The 18,645-nt window shown below is 44.0% G+C and overlaps 1 protein-coding gene across 4 annotated transcripts in view; it reads right to left on the bottom strand.

Annotated features, from left to right (window-relative positions):
* The window catches only part of TRAF6 (TNF receptor associated factor 6), a 482,448-nt gene that overhangs the window by 204,986 nt on the left and 258,817 nt on the right, over positions 1 to 18,645 (bottom strand). For all 4 annotated transcript variants that reach the window (XM_044082829.1, XM_044082830.1, XM_044082831.1 and 1 more), the window contains one exon: positions 7,687 to 7,845. In XM_044082829.1, coding sequence (XP_043938764.1) covers positions 7,687 to 7,845 — 159 coding nt within the window. The remainder of the gene's footprint in view (positions 1 to 7,686; positions 7,846 to 18,645) is intronic.

Here is an 18,645-nt window from a genome sequence, read left to right as displayed (position 1 = left end):
ACCTTAGGCATAAATGTGGGATTTGTTCTCATGGACACTATCTTGATGGAAGATCAGGAAGGGTTGCACTGCCATTAATGCCTGTAGTTCAGAGACCCTTCTTGCTGAGGTGATTGCCAGTAGGAAAGCAGTCTTCCAGGATAAGTATTGTAATTCTGCTGTTGCTGCTGGTTGAAAGGGGAAGTGTCAATTTTTCTAACACAAAGTTCAAGTCCCATGCTGGCAATGGTGGTTTCCTGGGAGGTTTTACATTTTAATTCCTCTCAGAAACTGTCTGAGCAGAGGATGAGAGAAGACAGGAGGATCCAAGCTGTATTCTGCTGAAATAGCTGATGCATGTATCTTGATGGAAGAATAGGACAGGCCTGCATGGAAGAGCTCTGCCAAGTACTCCAGAATGTTGGCTATGTTTACTAGCGCCACATCTTCTCCTTTTGCAGTACTCCAAATGAGATATCTTTTCCATTTTGCTGCATAATTCTTTCTTGTTGAAGGTCTACGAGCCTCAAGGATTATGTCTTTAACCCTTTGGGATAAATCTGGGTTAATTGTCCTTATGTAATGTTCCAGGCAGTTAGCTGCAGAGTTTTCAGGTTTGGATGCAGGATGTTGTAGTCGTTCTGTGTTAAGAGCAATGGGATCAGGGGCAGTGTCCATATTTGTTCCCGAGACATGCTCCTCAGCAATGGGTACCAATGTTGTCTTGGCCAGTCTGGAGCTATCAGAATGATCCTTGGACGTTCCTCTTTGATCTTCAAAAGCACCTTGTGCATCAAAGGAAGTGGTGGGAATGCATAAGCTGTCAGGTTTTTCCAACTGAAAGATAGGGAGTCCACCTTCCAAGCAAGTGGGTGGTATGTCCTTGTGCAGAATTTCTTTAGCTGGTGATTGAGTGGGGATGCAAATAAGTCTATTTGTGGTGATCCCCATTCTCTTGTGATGGCTTTGAAGATGTCCGGATGCAGCATCCATTCGTGGGCATCTGTGGTAGTTCTGCTTAAAATGTCTGCCAGAATGTTTTCTTTTCCCGGTACAAAAATTGCTTGTAACTGAATGTTGTAGCTCAGAGCCACATCCCATAGGTCCAGTGCCAGCCGGCATAGAGGATATGAATGTGCGTCTCCCTGTTTGTTGATGTACCACATAACTGTGGTGTTGTCTGTCCTTATCATCAACTGATCTTCTTGGAGAAATTGTCTGAATGACTGGATTGCCAATTTTACTGCCAGCATTTCCTTTAGATTTATGTGCAGGCGCAGCTGGTCTTGAGTCCATAAGCCTTGTATGCACTTGTCCAACATGTGTGCCCCCCAACCGAGGTCTGAGGCATCTGTCGTGATGGTTTGGCTTGGTTGACTTTTGCAGAAGGGCAATCCTTTGTTTGATTGACAGGCCTGAGCCCACCATAGGAACTCTTGTTTCAGGCATGGGATTATTGGAATTTTGGTTTCTAGGCTGTGCTTGTGTTGGGACCACAAATTCTTTAGGTACCACTGTAGCTTTCTCATATGCAGTCTGGCATGAGGGACCAGAATTATGCAGGATGCCATGAAGCCTAGGGCTTGCAGTACTTTTCTTGCAGTTAGATGGTTCTGCTTTGTTAATGCCAAGAAGTAGAGAGTTAGTTGCTCTTGCTTTTCTGCAGTTAGGAATGCCATTTGTTCTGATGTGTCCAGCTCTGCACCCAGAAAATGTATTCTTTGGGATGGAGTCAGCCTTGACTTTTTTATACTGACTGTATATCCCAGGGCTTGCAGTAGGTAAATGACTCTTTGTAAGTCTTCTGTTAGTTTGCTTTTGTTGTCCGCTTGAATCAGGCAGTCGTCCAGGTAGGGATAAATTTGGATCCCCTGAAGTCTGCAATGAGCAATTACTGATGCCAGGCATTTCGTGAATACTCTGGGCGCAGTAGATAAGCCAAAGGGCAATGCTGAGAATTGATAATGCTCTGATCCTGCAAGAAATCTGAGGTATCTTCTGCAAATTGGTCGTATGGGGACGTGCAGGTATGCCTCCTTGAGATCTAGAGTTACCAGCCAAGACTCCTTGCCCAGCATGGGAAGAAGCTGCTGTAGGGTCAGCATTTTGAATTTTGGAACAATGAGGAATGTGTTTAAAGCGGACAGGTCGAGAATAGGCCTCCATTTGTTCTCTTTTCTTGGTACCAGAAGAGTCTGGAGTAAAATCCCTTTCCTTGCTCCATAGATGGTACCTTTTCCACAGCTCTCATTCTTAATAATTGAGATATTTGCTTTAGAGCTTCTGCCCTTTGAGTAGGTGGTAGGTTTGGCATTCCTCCCTTTCCTGGTAGAGTATGGAAATGGAACCTGAAACCTTGGTCTATAGTTTGCAAAATCCATCTTTCCCTTGTGATGCAATGCCAGTTCTTTGAAAATAAAGTTAGCTTTCCGCCTAAGGGTGCTTCCAGTTGTTCCCTGGTATGCGGTGCCACATCCAAGTCACTGTGATTGTGTTGTTGTAGTGGTGGTGGCTGCGTCCGTGCCTCGCTGGTTGTTACCTTGCAACTGGCGTCCCCTGTAGGCACCTCTGGATTGGTTTCTGCCTCTTGAACGCCTATTCCTGCCTCTCTGTGTCTTAGAGGAGTCTGGAAATGACCAATTTTTGGAGGGCCAGTTCCTGCTAAACCTTGGAGGTTGAACCTGTAAGAAATCTTTCACTGTTTGTACAGATTTCGCCTTCTCTTCCATCTTCTTTAGTACCTGCTGTGCAGGGGAACCAAATAAATTGACCTTGTCCATGGGTGCATCCAAAAGCTTAGATTTGACATGGTCTGGTAATGCCTGCTCTTTCAACCATGCATGTCTCCGGATAACTGTGCCAGTCATGGCTGATCTAAAGGAAGCCTCCAGTGCATCATAGCCACATTTTAAAGAATGGTTACTAACCTGCTGTATGTTATGTACCACTTCCTGAACATATTTTTTATCTAGAGATTCTTCAGAGGACAGCTTTTTAGTTAACTGGTCAAGCATAAACTCTTGATACTGAATCATATGGAATTGGCAGTTCAAAGCTCTAGCTGACAAAGTAGCAGAAGTGTAAACTTTTTTACCCCATCTCTAAGGATCTGGATTCCCTTTCAGAGGGAGGGGTTTTTAGCAGATGTAGTTGCTACAGCTTTAGGACCCTGGGAGATAGTCTCTGGATCTGCAAAAGGAGCCTTGTATAAATGGTGATGAGTGTCCGGGACCCTGTAGAACCTATCGGGCTTAGCAGGGCCGGAGGTAATGAATCAGGAGCAGTGCAAGCATCATTAAATGCATCATCTACAACAGAAAGAACTGGAGGTATAGCTAAAGGCCTATGCTGTGGCAAATGTAGAAAAGTTCTAAGCCTTTTTCTGGAGTCTGAGAAATCTTGGCCCTGCCACTGAAATTGTTCCCTCATAGCATGCAAGGTTTCCCCAAAGGAAAATTCCTCAGGTGGAGAGGCTGAAGGAATGGACTCTTCAGCATCAGAGTCTTCGTAAGGGGAATAAGGAGCCTCAGGAGGGTCTGTATGCTCTGAGTCATCAGAGGAGTCATCTGTGGATACTGGTTCAGGGGGCTCTGCTCTAGCCTCTTCTCTGGAGGTGGATGAGAGGCCCTGTCTGGATGAGGCTGGGAGCCACGAATTAAAGAAATGAGATCCTCAGCCAAAGAAAGCATATGGGAACTAGTGCTGGGCCTGTGAGAGGGGGGGTTTAACAGGCACCGTTTTTGAAGCTTTAGCTGCTTTAGCCCTGGCAAAGGCCTTAATAGACATGGCTGCAGAAGGCCTAGCAGCTCCACGTGCAGGGGTTGAAATATCCAAGGGAATAGTGTCTGATAATTCCTGAGAAACCGCAACAGAAGGTTGGATTTCAGAAGCCGATTCCACCAGGCTAGAAGAGGCCTCGGTAGAAGGCATGTTTTCGGCCGGGGGAAGAACAGCTTGCTTGGTTTCAGCCGAAACAGAGACACTCGTGGTTGGCTTAACCGCGGTTTTGGCCGAAACCGCGGACCGCGAGTGTCTGTCCTTTTCCCTGCGTTTTTTGGTAATTTGTGAAGTTGGAGGGTCCGACGGCATGATATAAGCAAATTCAGAGCCGAAAAACTGTTCTGCAAATTCTGACCGACGTCTAAGCGTCCGTCGGTTAAAAGAAGCACAGGCTAGACAAGCTGCTACGTCATGGTCTGGGCCTAAACAAGGTAAGCAGTAAGAGTGGAAATCTTTATGAGGTATTTGTTTCCCACAAGTTAAACAGTTATTCACTTTTTCTGACATCGGCTGAGGCAAGAAAGAGTCCCCAACGGGGTACTTAGCTTTTTAGAAGTCTTCGAAGTAGTATTCGGTATGAAATCTCTGGTTCTGACCGACCGGCACTTGCGAACAGCTTCTGCTTCGGGCGCCACGCGGCAAGAAAGACTGGGGAAGATGGCGTCGGCTGATGCCTTTATACCCGAAAAACTGCAGCTATGACGTCGGGTGAAGTGCGACACCAGCCGAAGCCAGACCCAGACTTTGGAATCCGGCCGACCGAAGGGCTGCCTGATGACAGGACTACCCATTTGTAATGACTGCAGATGCATCCTTGAAGGACATCCTTGTCCTTGCTCCTGTGTAGGTACCTGTTGAATGGCTCTCATGTCCATGAGAGCTGCAATTTGTTTTTGTGCCTCTGCCCATTGATTTGGTGGCAGGTTTGGCATTCCTTTTATCTTTGGCAAAGTATGAAAGTGGAATCTGTATCCTTGTGAGACAATGTTTAGTACCCATTTGTCTTTTGTGATGATGTGCCAGTTGTCTGCAAAAAGTGCTAATTTTCCTCCCAAGGGAGCTGCCAAGAGAGATTTGCTTGTCAGTTTGAGGGTTGAGTCATTGTGTTTGTCTTCTGCTGGCTTGGGGCCTGTCTTCTCCTCCTTTCAGGGTAGCAGTACCCCATTGGCGAGGTTTGTAAGGGCCTTGTGACGGACCTCTGCCCCTTGGGCGTATGTATTTGCCCCTCTGTGATCTGTCAGAAGCTGGAAAGGACCAGTTTTTTGTTGGCCAATTTCTGCTGAAACGAGGGGGTTGTACCTGCAAAAAATCCTTGACCGTCTTGCATAGACTTTGCCTTATCCTCCATTTTCTTTAAAACCTCTTCTGCTTTGACACCAAATAATACATCCTGCTGTAAAGGTGCATCCAATAATTTTGCTTTAACATGATCAGGTAGGGTTTTGTTCTTTTAACCAAGCATGCCTACGTATGAGACCCCCAGTAACAGCTGCTCTACAGGAAGCGTCCAATGAATCAAATCCACATTGTAAAGTATGTCTGCCCACCTGTTCAGCTGCATGCAACAGATCCTGCATTTCCTTGAATTCAGACTGTTCAGAATGTGTGCTCATTTTTTGTTTTAAGTGAGACATTAGGAATTACTGATATTTCAGCATGTGAAACTGACAATTTAATGCTCTCACAGCCAGAGTAGCTGAGGTGTATATCTTATTTCCCCATCTATCTAGGGCTCTGGAATCCCTTTCAGAGGGCACAGGATTTTTAGCCATAGAAGCTTTAGCCCCTTTGGGACCCTGGGAAATTGTTTCTGGGTCAGCCACAGAGCTTTTATAAAGGAATTTGTGTGAGTCAGGTACTCTGTAGTATCTGTCTGGTTTGGCTGGAGCAGGAGGTAGAGAGTCTGGATTTAGACTACACATCATCCACAATGTCTAAAACTGGAGGGATAGCAAGGGGTCTGTGCTGGGGTAGTAAAAGGAACTCTCGGAGCCTTTTCTTAGAATCAGAGTAGTCCTGGCCTTCCCAGTGGAAATGTACCCTCATGGTATGTAAAGTTTCCCCAAAGGAGTAGTCTTCAGGAGGAGATGCTGAGGGAATAGAGTCTTCAGCATCAGATTCTTCATAAAGGGGAAAAGCATAATCCTGTTCCTCAGAAGAATCTGAGGAAATAGAAACCTGGTCAGAGGAAGCATAATCCTCCTCTTGTCTTGGTCTTTTATCTGAAGGGGATGGGAACCCCTGATTAGGGTAATCATATCTTCAGCCATCTTAAGCATCTGTTTTTCTTAGGCATGGGGCCTTGAACTGGAGACTGATGTACAGTCTTTTTTGGTTTTAATGGAGTTTTAAACTTAGCATAAGATTTAATGGTGAGTGTAGTCAGTTTGAAGACACCTTCTGCAACCGAAGGTGTTTCTACTACACCGAGGTCTCCTTCTGCTCCGGTGTCGGAAGGGCCTAATGAAGATGGCTGCGACTGCCTAGTACACTCCGCTTGAGAATCCGAAGCTGTCTGTGGTTCCAATTCTGTGGTAGTCAGTGGCCGTGTAGGCGCCTCACTGAAAACCGGAGAAGCGGCAACAGGCCCAGCAGAGGCCTCGAAGTCTGGCTTGTTCCTAGGCTGCCTGTCCTTATCCTTGCATTTTTTATGCATGCCGGTCGTCGGCTGCTCCGACGGCATGATATAATTAAATTTCCTACCAAAGTAATGTCGTGCGAAGTCAAAACGGCGTTTGATAGTTAGTTTATTAAACCTAGCACAAAACCAACAACCTGTGACATCGTGGTCTGGGCCTAGGCAAGGAATACAATAAGAATGAGCCTAGGCAAGGAATACAATAAGAATGGAAGTCCTTATGAGGTATTTGCTTCCCACAAGAAATGCAATTGTTAACCTTTTCTGACATCAGACTGAGGCAAGAAAAAGGTTCCCCAATGGGGTACTTAGCTTTATTGAAGACCTCGGACTGACATTCGATTCGAAAATCTCAGGTGTCGGTCGACCAGCACTTGCGAACTGCTTCTGCTTCAGGCACCGTGCAGCAAGAAAGACTGAAGAAAATGGCGTCGGATGCCTCATATATACCCCTGGCACACTGACGTCAGGGAAGAAGCGACAACAACAGACGCCGGATCAAGACTTTGGAATTCAGGCCGACTGCGGGACCACCTGCCGGCAGGATAACCCAAGTGTGACGACTACAGCAGGGTAACACGATAAACCATCCAGGGCAGAATAGAAGCCCTATTAATAGTGGATGATCCCATCTCTTGGAGACCTGAGAGGCCATAAATAAATGCAGATCTTAATCTTGGAAGCAAAAAATCCTAGTCAATCCACCTACCAGAAACAAAATCCAACTCAAATGCCAAGCATTAATAGGGTCCCCTCCTACCATTATCAGGAAGCACCTCTTTCCATCATTCTTCTCCAATTCAAAAACGCATTACAGATAAACCCAAATGGTATGAGAATACAGTCACTTTTACCAATGACAGCAAGGCCTGAGATGTGGCAGAACAGAACTGACAGGCAGGAGGGGAGCAATAAGCTTATGCAGTTAACATGTGATGTTACTGCATATGTCTACAGAAACACACATTTGTGAAAGAACACAAAATTTCCACGAAAAAGATGCATAGTACTGAATGACAACAAAGAAACCATTCACAGACCCATTATGAAGGGTTCCTGATATAGATTTACAGTTTTCAAACCGTAGCATGAAAAAATGAAAAAATATGAGAATGAATTACCAGAACAGAAAGCAATGAAAAAAAATTAACATTAGCAAAAAATAAAGTTAGAGCACAAATACAATTAAGTGGGATAAAATATTGATGCCTACAAAGAAATACAAAACACAAGTGGCTTAAAATGAAAAGCCATGGAACTGTAGCACTAATTCACAACTCAGTACTTACCTCGGTCTCATCATAAGGCATCTGCAAGGCACAGTTTTCACAGGACACCTTTCGACGTGGACAGTGCTGTGTTTGGTGTTCAAACTCTTCATTTTTTAAGAAAAAACACTGGCAGTGGATACATTCCATTGTTGCAAACTTACAATGAACTTGATGCTCCTAGACAAACAAAAAAAAGAAAATTTTAGCACACAGACATTAGTCCATTCAGTAGAAACAATCCTAAGGGCAAAACAGCCTGAACAAAGAAAAGACTCCATATTAAGGTCTGCTCTTAACAAGCATATGTTGAAGACAACCATTCTGCTTCTTACTTGCATAAGTGCAACACTGTAGGTATACAGCAGGGCTACTGCTAACTCCACTGTTGTGCTCTGACAGACATCACCTCAGAATTATGGAAACATACCTCTCCAATATGAAATAAGGATAAAGTGGTGAAAATCTGTTGCTTTGCACTCAAACATGTTTTTAATGAAAAGCAAGTTCCAATTACTGCTAAGCAGGTGCATTCTACATGAAAAGTCTAACAAATCTTGTGGCATACTCTTTAAACACATGACAGAGTACCTGTGGAGCAAATTAGGAAATGTTCCTCAAAGAGAGGAATGCAGTTCAGAAGGGTCAACATGACCAGTCTACTCATCAGGTAAACAAAATGAAAAAGACTGAAAAGACCACAGAAGTGACAGGCGAGGTTTGATGCAGACACTACTAGATGCGTCTAATGAGACCATTTTTATAATCAAAAAGTACAAACCTCCCTCACCACCACATAAGCCATGTGTGGAGAGGTCTGTGCTCCACACACCCCTGCTGCTTAAATACTCAGAGTTTACACTTAGTCTGGAATTGGTGAAATTAGTTTGCCACATTTTTCAGAAAGTGCAACTGTATGACCATATTTAATATAAGCTGATGCATGAATAGTGCAGATTAGGCCCTGGCAGATATCTATCCTTCCAGTATGACTTGCAGAGCTTTTGGGATGCAGCCAGAGTGGAGTTTGAATCCTCCTTAGTCAGAAAAGTCAGCTCAATAAATGACTTTTTTTTTTGGAAGAGAAAAAAAATATACTACTGATTATATCTCACTCATGGGCAAATAATGCCCTTGGGTCTCCACTTTGTAAAGCCTACAAGAACCTAATGAATTTGTTCCATTAAATTCAGGAGTTTTTAGAAGTGCAAGACCTTGGAGTATCATGTAGATCAAATGAAGAGGAGAGGGTCAAGATCAATGAACTAAGGTTACTGACCATTTCCTACTCTTTAAGGTCAGCCAGCAATTTTATGCCCTCTTCCATCTAGGAAACATCAAGACTAGTAAGAAAACTGCCACTACATGGGGGAAGGTGGGTGGGTGAGTATACTACAACTGTAATCCTTAAGCACAAACACTTGCTGAGAGTGTACTCCTGTAACTATATTAAGGTAATCATAATCACTGCATAATACAACTGCTGGACTCCTAAATCCACTGGACAGTAATAAAACACAGTTGCCCCTGGGTGATGGCAGTTACAGAATGCCCATATGTCCACAATGACAAACTTGCTCAATTCCTGGACAAGAAATCCACCATGTGATATCTGGAAAAAAGACTGCAAAGAAGTCAAAATAGCTGCCACACAGATACCTTATGATAACACATTACTAAAGAAATCTTCTGATGTGGCTGCTGCTACAAAAAGGGCCTTCTAGGGTTTTTCTATTGTTCGCATAACAGAGTAATGAAAAATTAGCCAACCACATTCACACTGTTTGCTTGAGCACAGGTTCTACCTGCCTGAAAACTTTTGTACTTGCTATATCTCTGAGCCGCCTATGAATACCAGTCCCATATGCAGGAGGTTGGGAAAGTACAGTTGTGTACCTACCATAAATGTAGATGTTAGAGTGTATTCACTGTTGCAGTCATTACACTTGTGTTATCCTGCTGGCAGGCTACCCGCAGTCGACCTGAATTCCAAAGTCCTGGTCTGGCGTCGGTTGCTGTCGCCTCTTCCCTGACGTCAGTGCACCAGGGGTATAAAAGATGCAACCGACACCATTTTCTTCAGTTTTTCTTGCCCCAGATGTCAGGTGCCCCCAAAAGGGTAGGCTGTAAAAACTATGAACATAAAAAGCATGCACATAACCTTCATCTACAAGCAAATACACCACACAGGTTGTATAGAATAGAGAGGTACAGATAAGTCCCAGCAAAGAAAAAAGGGGAAGGTGGGAGGGTAACCGGGACTGCAACAGTGAATACACTAACATCTACATTTATGGTAGGTACACAACTGTACTATGTTAGTGTTTCACTGTTGCAGTCATTACAATTGGGTTGAATCCCAAAGCTGAGGTTGGGTGGCTGGGCCTAAATAGAGTTTGGAGTGGCTAAGAGGCCCTGCAGAACTGCAGTGGCAAAGCCTGCTCTGGATTTAGAGTAGAGAGGTAAATGGTAGTGCTTTGTAAAAGTGTGCACTGAAGCCCATGTTGCAGCCTCCAAAATATCCTTGGTTGGTACTCCTGAGGAAGGCTGCTGAAGTAGCCGCTGCTCTGGTAGAATGTGGCCTAATGCCCTTGGGCACAGATTTGCCATATTGTAAATAGCAGAAATGAATGCTGTGGCCTATCCATTTTGAAATAGTCTGCTTTGAAATGGCTTTTCCTTGGGAACCTGCAGCACATGCCACTAAGAGTTGCTCAGCCTTTCTGAAGGCTTTAATCTTGTCCAAGTAAAAGCGTAGCTGTCTGTGTATGTCCAAAGTATGCGGAAGTATCTCCCCCTTATTCTGTGGGTTTGGATAAAAGGCAGACAAATGTATTTTTTGGTTAAGAGCCACGCTGGACACTACCTTAGGCATAAATGACAGGTTTGTCCTTAGAGAAACCCTGTCCTGATGGAAAATAATGAAAGGTTCCACAGCCATTACTGCCTGTAACTCAAACTCTTCTTGCTGAAGTTATTGCTAGGAGAAGAGCGGTTTTTCCATGACAAGTATTTTATCTTTTCTGTATTGGCTGGTTCAAAAGGAGGCAGTGTAAGTTTTTCCAAGACAAAGTTGAGGTCCCATGTAGGCATTGGAGCTCTTCTTGGAGGTCTTATGTTTTTGGCCCCTCCGAGAAACAGTCTCACCAGTGGAGGAGAAAAAATAGGGGGATCCGTATTGTAATGATCTGAAATTGCAGAGGCATGGATCTTAATTGATGAGGATAGGCCTTTGTCCAGCATCTCAGTTAGGTATTACAAAATCTGAGGAATATTAGGTTCTAGTGAGTCAATTCCCTGCGCTTGGTTCCAAGCGCAGAATCTTTTCCATTTTTCTGCATAAGATTTTCTGGTGCTGGGCCTTCTGGCCTCCAAAATTACATCTATAACTGCTTTAGAGAGAGATGTGTTTTGAAAGATTACATTATCCGCCATGCAGCCAGATTTAGGGTTCAGAGTTGGCTGTGCAAGATCCGATTGTTCTGTTGGGTCAGCAAATGAGGTATTATAGGTAATGTCCAGGCTGGGCCTTGAGACGAGCTCTTTAGGATTGGGTACCAGTGCTGGCGTGGCCAATCTGGGGCAATCAGTATCATTTTTGGCTTCTCTTGTCTGACCTTCAGGAGTACCTTGAAGAGGAGAGGCAGAGGAGGGAAGGCATATACTGTAAGGGCTTTCCAGCTGAATTAAAGGGCGTCCACTTTCCATGCTTGCTTGTGATAAGTCCGAGAGCAAAATCTCTGTAGCTGGTAGTTGTGTGGGGAGGCAAATAGATCTATGTCTGGGCATCCACAAATCTTCAACTTGATAACAGGGAAATGAGGATCTAGTTTCCACTCGTGAGGATCCATGAGGTTTCTGCTTAGTTCGTCTGTCAAAGTATTTGTCTTTCCTGGCAGGAATTGTGCTTGCAGATGTACTTGGTAAGTCAACGCTGTGTTCCACAAAGTCATGGCTTGCCTGCAGAAGGGGTAGGAATGTGTGCCCCCTTGCTTGTTTATGTACCGCATGACGGTAGTATTGTCCGTCTTTATCAGTAGTTGTCCTGGATGAAGTAGGTCCTTGAAGGCTGTGTCAGGGCATTTTGTACGGCTAGCATCTCTTTTTGATTTATATGTAGATGCATTTGGTTTGTGGGCCATGTGCACTGAAAACATATTCCTGCCATGTGTGCCCCCCAGGCATAATCCAATGCATCTGTTGTGTCTGCCTGGCAGTGGGTAAGGTAAATGGCTGTCCCTTGTGGTGACAGGCCTGTGCCCACCATAGAAATTCCTGTTGCAGGCAGGGAAGAAGAGTAATTACAGTTTCCATCTGTGGCAACGTTGAGTCCAAACACTTTTTAGATACCACTGTAGTTTCCTCATATGCAGTCTTGCATATGGAATTAGTAGAATGCAGGATGCCATGTAGCCCAGAGCCTGCAGAATTTTTCTTGCAGATAACTGGGTCTTTGTTGCCATGTCTTTGAAGTAAGAAGTCAGATGCCTTTGTTTGTCTGGTGTGAGATAAGCCACCTGGGCAGTTGTATTTAAGCTTGCACCCAGGAATATTATCTCTTGAGAGGGCACTAGTTTTGATTTATTTTTGTTTACTGTGTACCCTAGGCAAATTAGTAATCTTTTTACAAACGGCAGATGCTGTAATAGAATATCTTTGTCCTTTGCTTGAATAAGGCAGTCGTCCAAGTAGGGGTATACTTGAATTCCTCTGTCTGCAAAATGCAATTTCTGGTGCCAGGCATTTTGTGAAGACCCTGGGCGCAGTAGACAAGCCAAAGGGCAGTGCAGAGACTCGGTAGTGCATTGAGCCAGCTATGAATCGGAGGTATCTTCTGCAAGATTGTCTGATTGGGACATGCAGGTATGCCTCTGAGGTCCAAAGTTACGAGCCAAGCCTTCTTGTCCAGCATGGGCAGAAGCTGCTGCAGAGTCAACATTTTGAATTTTGGGACGTCCAGAAAAGTATTTAGAATAGACAGGTCCAGAATTGGTCTCCAGGCTTTGTCCTTTCTTGGTACTAAGAAAAGTCTTGCGTAAAATCCTTGTCCCTGCTCTTGTTGTTGACTGGCTGAATAGCACCCATGTCCATGAGAGATGAAACTTGTTTTTGTGCCTCTTGCCATTGATTGCATGGCAGGTCTGGAATACCTTTTGCCTTTGGAAGGGTGTGAAAGTGGAACCTGTAGCCCGTAGCCCTGAGAGTTGAAGACCCATTTGTCCTGGGTGATCTTGTGCCAGTTTTGTGAAAAAAGTGCTAGCTTTCCCCCAAGAGTGCTGGCAAAGTGCTTGGCATTGGCAGAGGGAAGTCATTGGGACTGTTTTCTATAAGGCTGTGATTTATCTATGTGTTGAGAATAGATAAGTCCAGAATTGGCCTCCAAGTGTTTCCTTTCTTTGGTACCAAAAACAGGCGTGAATAAAATCCTAGGCCCACTTCTGACGGAGGGACCCCCTGGATAGCCCCCATTTTTAAAAGCAAAGAAATCTGTTTGAGAGCCTCCAGCCTTTGCTGAGGAGGAACGTCTGGCATGCCTTTGAAGGGAGGCAAGGTGTGGAAATAAAACTTGTAGCCTCGGTCTATAATGTCCAACACCCATTTGTCCTGGGTGACTAAAAGCCAATTTTGCCTGAAAAGTGCCAACTTTCCTCCCAGAGGAGCTGCCAGACAGGAGGTATCTGGCAGCTGAAGATGCAGGTCATTGGGTCTGTTTACGAAAAGGCTGACCCCTGCCCTCACCTGAAGATTGTGCAGGGGAACTCCACGTCCTAGGCCTGAAAGAACCCTGAGCATGAGCCCTGCCCCTACCACGTCTAGATCTGCCCCTAGACTGTAAATCAGAAGAAGGATAAGCCCATCCCTTAGTAGGCCAATTTCTGCTAAACTTAGGTGTCTGCACCTGTAAAAAATCCTTAACTGTCTGCATAGACTTAGCTTTGTCTTCCATTTTTTTCAAAACTGACTCCACAGGAGAGCCAAACAGAACTTCAGATTGAAGGGGAGCATCCAAAATTCGAGCTTTTACATGCTCTGACAAGTTCTGATCCTTAAGCCAGGCGTGCCTCTAATAACTGATCCAGTGGCAGCCACCCTGGAAGAAGCCTGAAGAGCATCAAAACCACACTGCAAAGAATGCTTACCCACCTGATCAGAGGCATGAACTAAATCCTGCAATTCCTTACACTCTATGCCCTCTGCCAAAGCATCTACCTTAGATTTTAACTGACTTAGGAGAAAATTCTGGTACTTCAGCATATGAAACTGGCAATTCAAAGCCCTCATTGCTAGAGTGGAAGAGGTATACACTTTTTTACCCCACCTATCCAAAGCTCTAGAATCTTTATCCATAGGAACTGGATTCTTTACAACAGAAGCCCTGACACCCTTAGGTCCCTGGCTAATAGTTTCCGGATCAGCTCTTGGTCTCTTATACAAATATTTATGAGCCTCTGGCACTCTGTAATACCTGTCCGGCTTGACCGGGGCAGGAGGCAAAGAATCAGGATTAAGGGAAGCTTCAGAGAAAACATCCTGAACAACATCCAAAACAGGGGGTATAGCCAAGGGCCTATGCTGTGGTAAAAATAAAAATTCCCTAAGTCTCTTTCGAGAATATGAGAAATCCTGACCTTCCCACTTAAAATGCTCCCTCATGGAATGCAAGGTTTCAGAGAAAGAAAAATCCTCTGGAGGGGAAGCAGAGGGACTAGAATCCTCTGCATCTGAATCAGAATAAGGAGGAAAATCCTGAATGCCTTCAGCCGAAGACTCAGAGTAATCTGAGGAATGCTCCAATCCTTCCACCTCTGGCTCCACCCTAGGCCTCTTATCTGGAGGGGGCATAGAACCCCTGATTAAGGAAATCAAATCCTCTGCCATTTTCAGCATATGCTTTTTAGGCACAGAACCTGCAGAACTAGGGCTGATGCCAGAGGAAGACAAACCAGGCCTGACCTTGGAAGGTGCCTTAGAGACAGAAGTAGAAGGCCTAACCACCTTATGCAAAGAAGGGACTACAGAGACCTGAGAGGCCCCCTCAGCCTGACCAGACTCCTGAGAGGCCACATCCTGCAAAATTAAAGGCTCCCCCTGAGACTCAGCTGAAACCTCGGCTGGATCCACAGATTCCACCGTAGTTTCTAAAGAACCGGCGTCCGTAACGGACGACTCATCCTGCTTGGACTTTAACGATTTTTCCTTACGCTTCTTAGCGGTAGCGGGCGCCGGAGGGTCCGACGGCATATTGTAGTTACACCGCTTACCGAAGACAAGCCTAGCACAATCTAACCTGCGTTTAATGGTGCGCTTATTAAATCTAGCACAAAAGCGACACCAGACTACGTCGTGCTCAGGCCCCAAGCAAGGAATAGAGAGAGAATGGTAATCCCTATGAGGTATCTGTTTCCCACAAGAAATACAATTATTCACTTTTTCTGACATCCGGATTTAACTGAGGCAAGAAAAGACAAAAATATTCCCCAACGGGGTACTTAGCCCAACTTGGTCTTCGGTCTGAAACTCAGAATACGAAAATTTCAGGACGCCGAACGGCACTTGCAAACGCTGCTTCTGCTTCGGACCATGCGGCAAGAAAGACTGAGGATATGGCGTCGGTCATGCGCTTTAGTACCACGGCGTACTGACGTCAGATCTGAGCGACCATGACCGACGCCAGCCTAACACTTTGGTATTCGGGCCGACCGAGGACAGCGGACTACCCACAGGTTATGACTGCAGCAATGTGAGATGAAGAACATCTTGTCAAGAGATTTGGAATGTATGGCTAGGCTTAAAAAGTCTCTTGTGGTCATTAGCCGAGTAGGGTTCCTATCAGCAGACCGAAGACGCATGTTTTCAAATGCGTCTTGGTCGAACTGACAAAACCGAAACTGCAAAATATCTTAAGTGGCATGTAAGCGAATTCTTTCCCTGGGAAAGAATTCACTTGGCCGCTTCGGTACGTGCCGTTTTCGGCACTGTAGTGCGGTCTCGGAGTTATGTTGGGGGGGGGGGTGTGAGGGGCAAAGCCTCCCACTTAATCTCATGTTTTAATGTGCTTGCTTTTTTCTTTTTTGTTGGAACAGCAATTATCGCTGTTCTGACAGTTCGGTTTTGTAAGCTTTTGCTTATATGGGGTCGATTAATCACCGTTCGCTTACCCAACCTTTTGGTGATCTAATATAGACCAGCCTAGTAAACACCTATGAACCTATAGTAATGTATATTGACTGATTACATTTAATGCTGCAGCATTGTATTGTGTTATTTATAACAGAATTAAAATCCTGAGGAGGGATTTTGAAGATTATCAGACAGTATTTTTTCTGTTTAATTTGGCATCCATAAGAGTGTAATTTGACTTTGTAAGGTACTGCACGTATTTATTTCACATAATTTTGGAAGTACTTTAGAAATAAAATGGCAGATCTGAAACAGAACAAACCTATCATTTTAATATATTGAGCCATTGCACAACGGACTAAAATTCTTAATTTTTTAAGAATTTGATTAAAATGTATACGAGAATGTGGACCGCATATGAAAGATAAATGTTCCCAATTGTGTTAACTACGCAAAACTTCTAGAACTGAATAATATCACTGAAGGTAAAACAAAGGTGATACTAATTCATATAGTTTTGGTAAGATGATCATATCAATGTATGAATTTATTAAACACTGGCTAAGGTAAGTGAAACATAAGGAGTTATTAATAACTTTAGTCAGCTGCACTCTACAAGACACAAGGTTAAAATACAATTGAAAAATATCAATACCCTGCAAAGTTATTACCAAGAAATGAAGAAATAGAATTAAACTTGATAAAAACAAAACATATGAAGAGTACACATCATCCTTTTCTGAACAGTTTGTAGAAAGTCAGGAGCGCACAGAAGTTTTTATAAAAAGTACAGTTGTGGAAAAACTTACTATAGACAGCCTACTGGCTACATTTGCAGTATTCCTAATCAACTGGCGATTCCCAGAACTGAAGGAAACATAAGGGTGGTTGGTTAGTAAGCCTCAGAACTGTTTAAGAGGCCCAAAAGGACTAACCTAGAGAAGGCAACTCTGGATCTTTAAAATGAATCAATCCTGTAGTATTAAGTGAAGCTGTGTACAGAAGACCAGATGGCAGCTTCCAGTACGGCCCTGGTATCTACCTCTTTGTAGCAGGCCCCACAGGATGCTACTGCCCTAGTAGAATGAGCTCGAGGGAATAAAGGCAAGGACTTGCCACATAGAGAACGGAAAAAAAATGTCCTTAAGAGATCTAGCATGCAAGTGTTTGCTTAGATACTGGTTGGCCCGGTTTTGAGTACATGAGAGAGACAAAATTGTTCAGATTTTCAAATGGACTTGTTTTTGTCCAAATATAATTTTAACTGTCTGTGAACATTTAGACACTGTAGGAGTCCTCTCTCCCCCTGGTTCTGGGTTTGGGAAAGAAAGTAGGCAGACTAATAGCCTGGATGAATGACAGCTCATTCACTATTGTAAGGCCTGAAAGAAGGGTTCACCCCTTAGGGTCACCCAGCCCTTGTGAAAAACAGGAGGAAGAATGGCCATGAGAGGTTGAAAAAAAAATCGAACTCTCCGAGCTGAAGTAAGCCACAAGAAGAATAGTTTTCTATACCCAGAATTTGAGATTTGCTGAAGCTGCTAGTTCAAAAGAACTGTAATTCACTTATGTTCTTAGTACAGTTACTACACAGTAGTGTGCCTCAGTTTACTTAAACTATCTTATTATCATCATGTCACCTCAGTACACGTCACTAAGTTTAAAAATGTTAGTGTCTCTAGATACGGGTTTATCATGAAGTCCAGCATACTGCGTTTGTAGAAAATCTGCCAACTGGGTCTGTAGGCACTAGGGGTTTGAATATGGCAGTTACAGCAGTGTGAGAAGTAAGCTTGCATACGTAACTAGTCATGGGGTGGGAAAATAAGCTTCTGATAGAAATCCTGTGGACTTCTGGTTTTGCCTAAGGTCTGTGAGTATGCGGGCTTTCTGTGAACTAAAAGTATACACTTTTACAGTAAGTTTTAATTTCTTTTACTAAATATGCTAACCATTAACCAGTAACAATAAGGTGAAGTTGGTAAGAGGGTCCATTTTTATTCAGGCCGTTAATGCTCTATTTTGTTATCTTGTCAAATACAGCAGCCTGATCAGGAATACAAATAGTATTAAGCTGTATTTATCTTTGAACCCTAGGGTAGCTGTATGTGCCGTAGACCCAGTTCAGCCAAAGCAATTTACAAGCTTGACGGTTTCAAATGAGATAAAGAGCTTTGCAGTCCTTTTCCGTAGCAAGAGACAAAGCAGGGGTGATTTTCTTTTAGTTTTCAGGTAGTAGGTTTCTTTCAGCGCAAACTGAACCATTCGTGGTAAGGACAGGTGGGATAGAAAGGGTCTATATTACATAAAAGAACACTTAAATGTTCAAATCTCTAAAGGTCGACCTTTAGAGATAGAACAGTTAAGTGCTCAAAAATGTAATAAAAAAAGTGACCTGAAAGGGTTTTAGCAGGAGGCAAGCCTCCCTGCACCCCCCGCTACTTAAATATACCAACTCAGAGATCGCACTTCAGTGCACTACAGTACGGAAATGGGAAATTTCCCATTCCCTACACTGTATTGTGATCTTGGAGTTGGTACATAGGTCGGTTCATATGCTGGTACTAAGCTATCAGCCCTAGGGCCTATACAAGCCTAGCCATAACAATTCCCTGGATATTTCTTCCCACAATATTTACTTCTCTGGACCCTGTCTAGCAGGGCGACTGACATAATCCCCGGGGTGAATTTCCCATCTCCCATCCAATCATCAAGGTTCCTTTAGTAGAGGGCCAATGAGGCGCTCTGCTTGACATGTATGGGCAGTCTATACTAGAGTATGGGGAGTCTCTGGGTCAGGAACCTATCCCTCCAGCATGTTTTGTTCATTGTGATGACAAGGTTTAGATTCCTGGAGCA

Source organism: Protopterus annectens, chromosome 9.part0 (assembly GCF_019279795.1).
Source record: "Protopterus annectens isolate FY-2018-M chromosome 9.part0, PAN1.0, whole genome shotgun sequence".
Lineage (NCBI taxonomy): Eukaryota > Metazoa > Chordata > Ceratodontiformes > Protopteridae > Protopterus > Protopterus annectens.
Note: the sequence above shows the minus strand (reverse complement) of the source record. Positions and strands in the feature narration are given on the sequence as shown.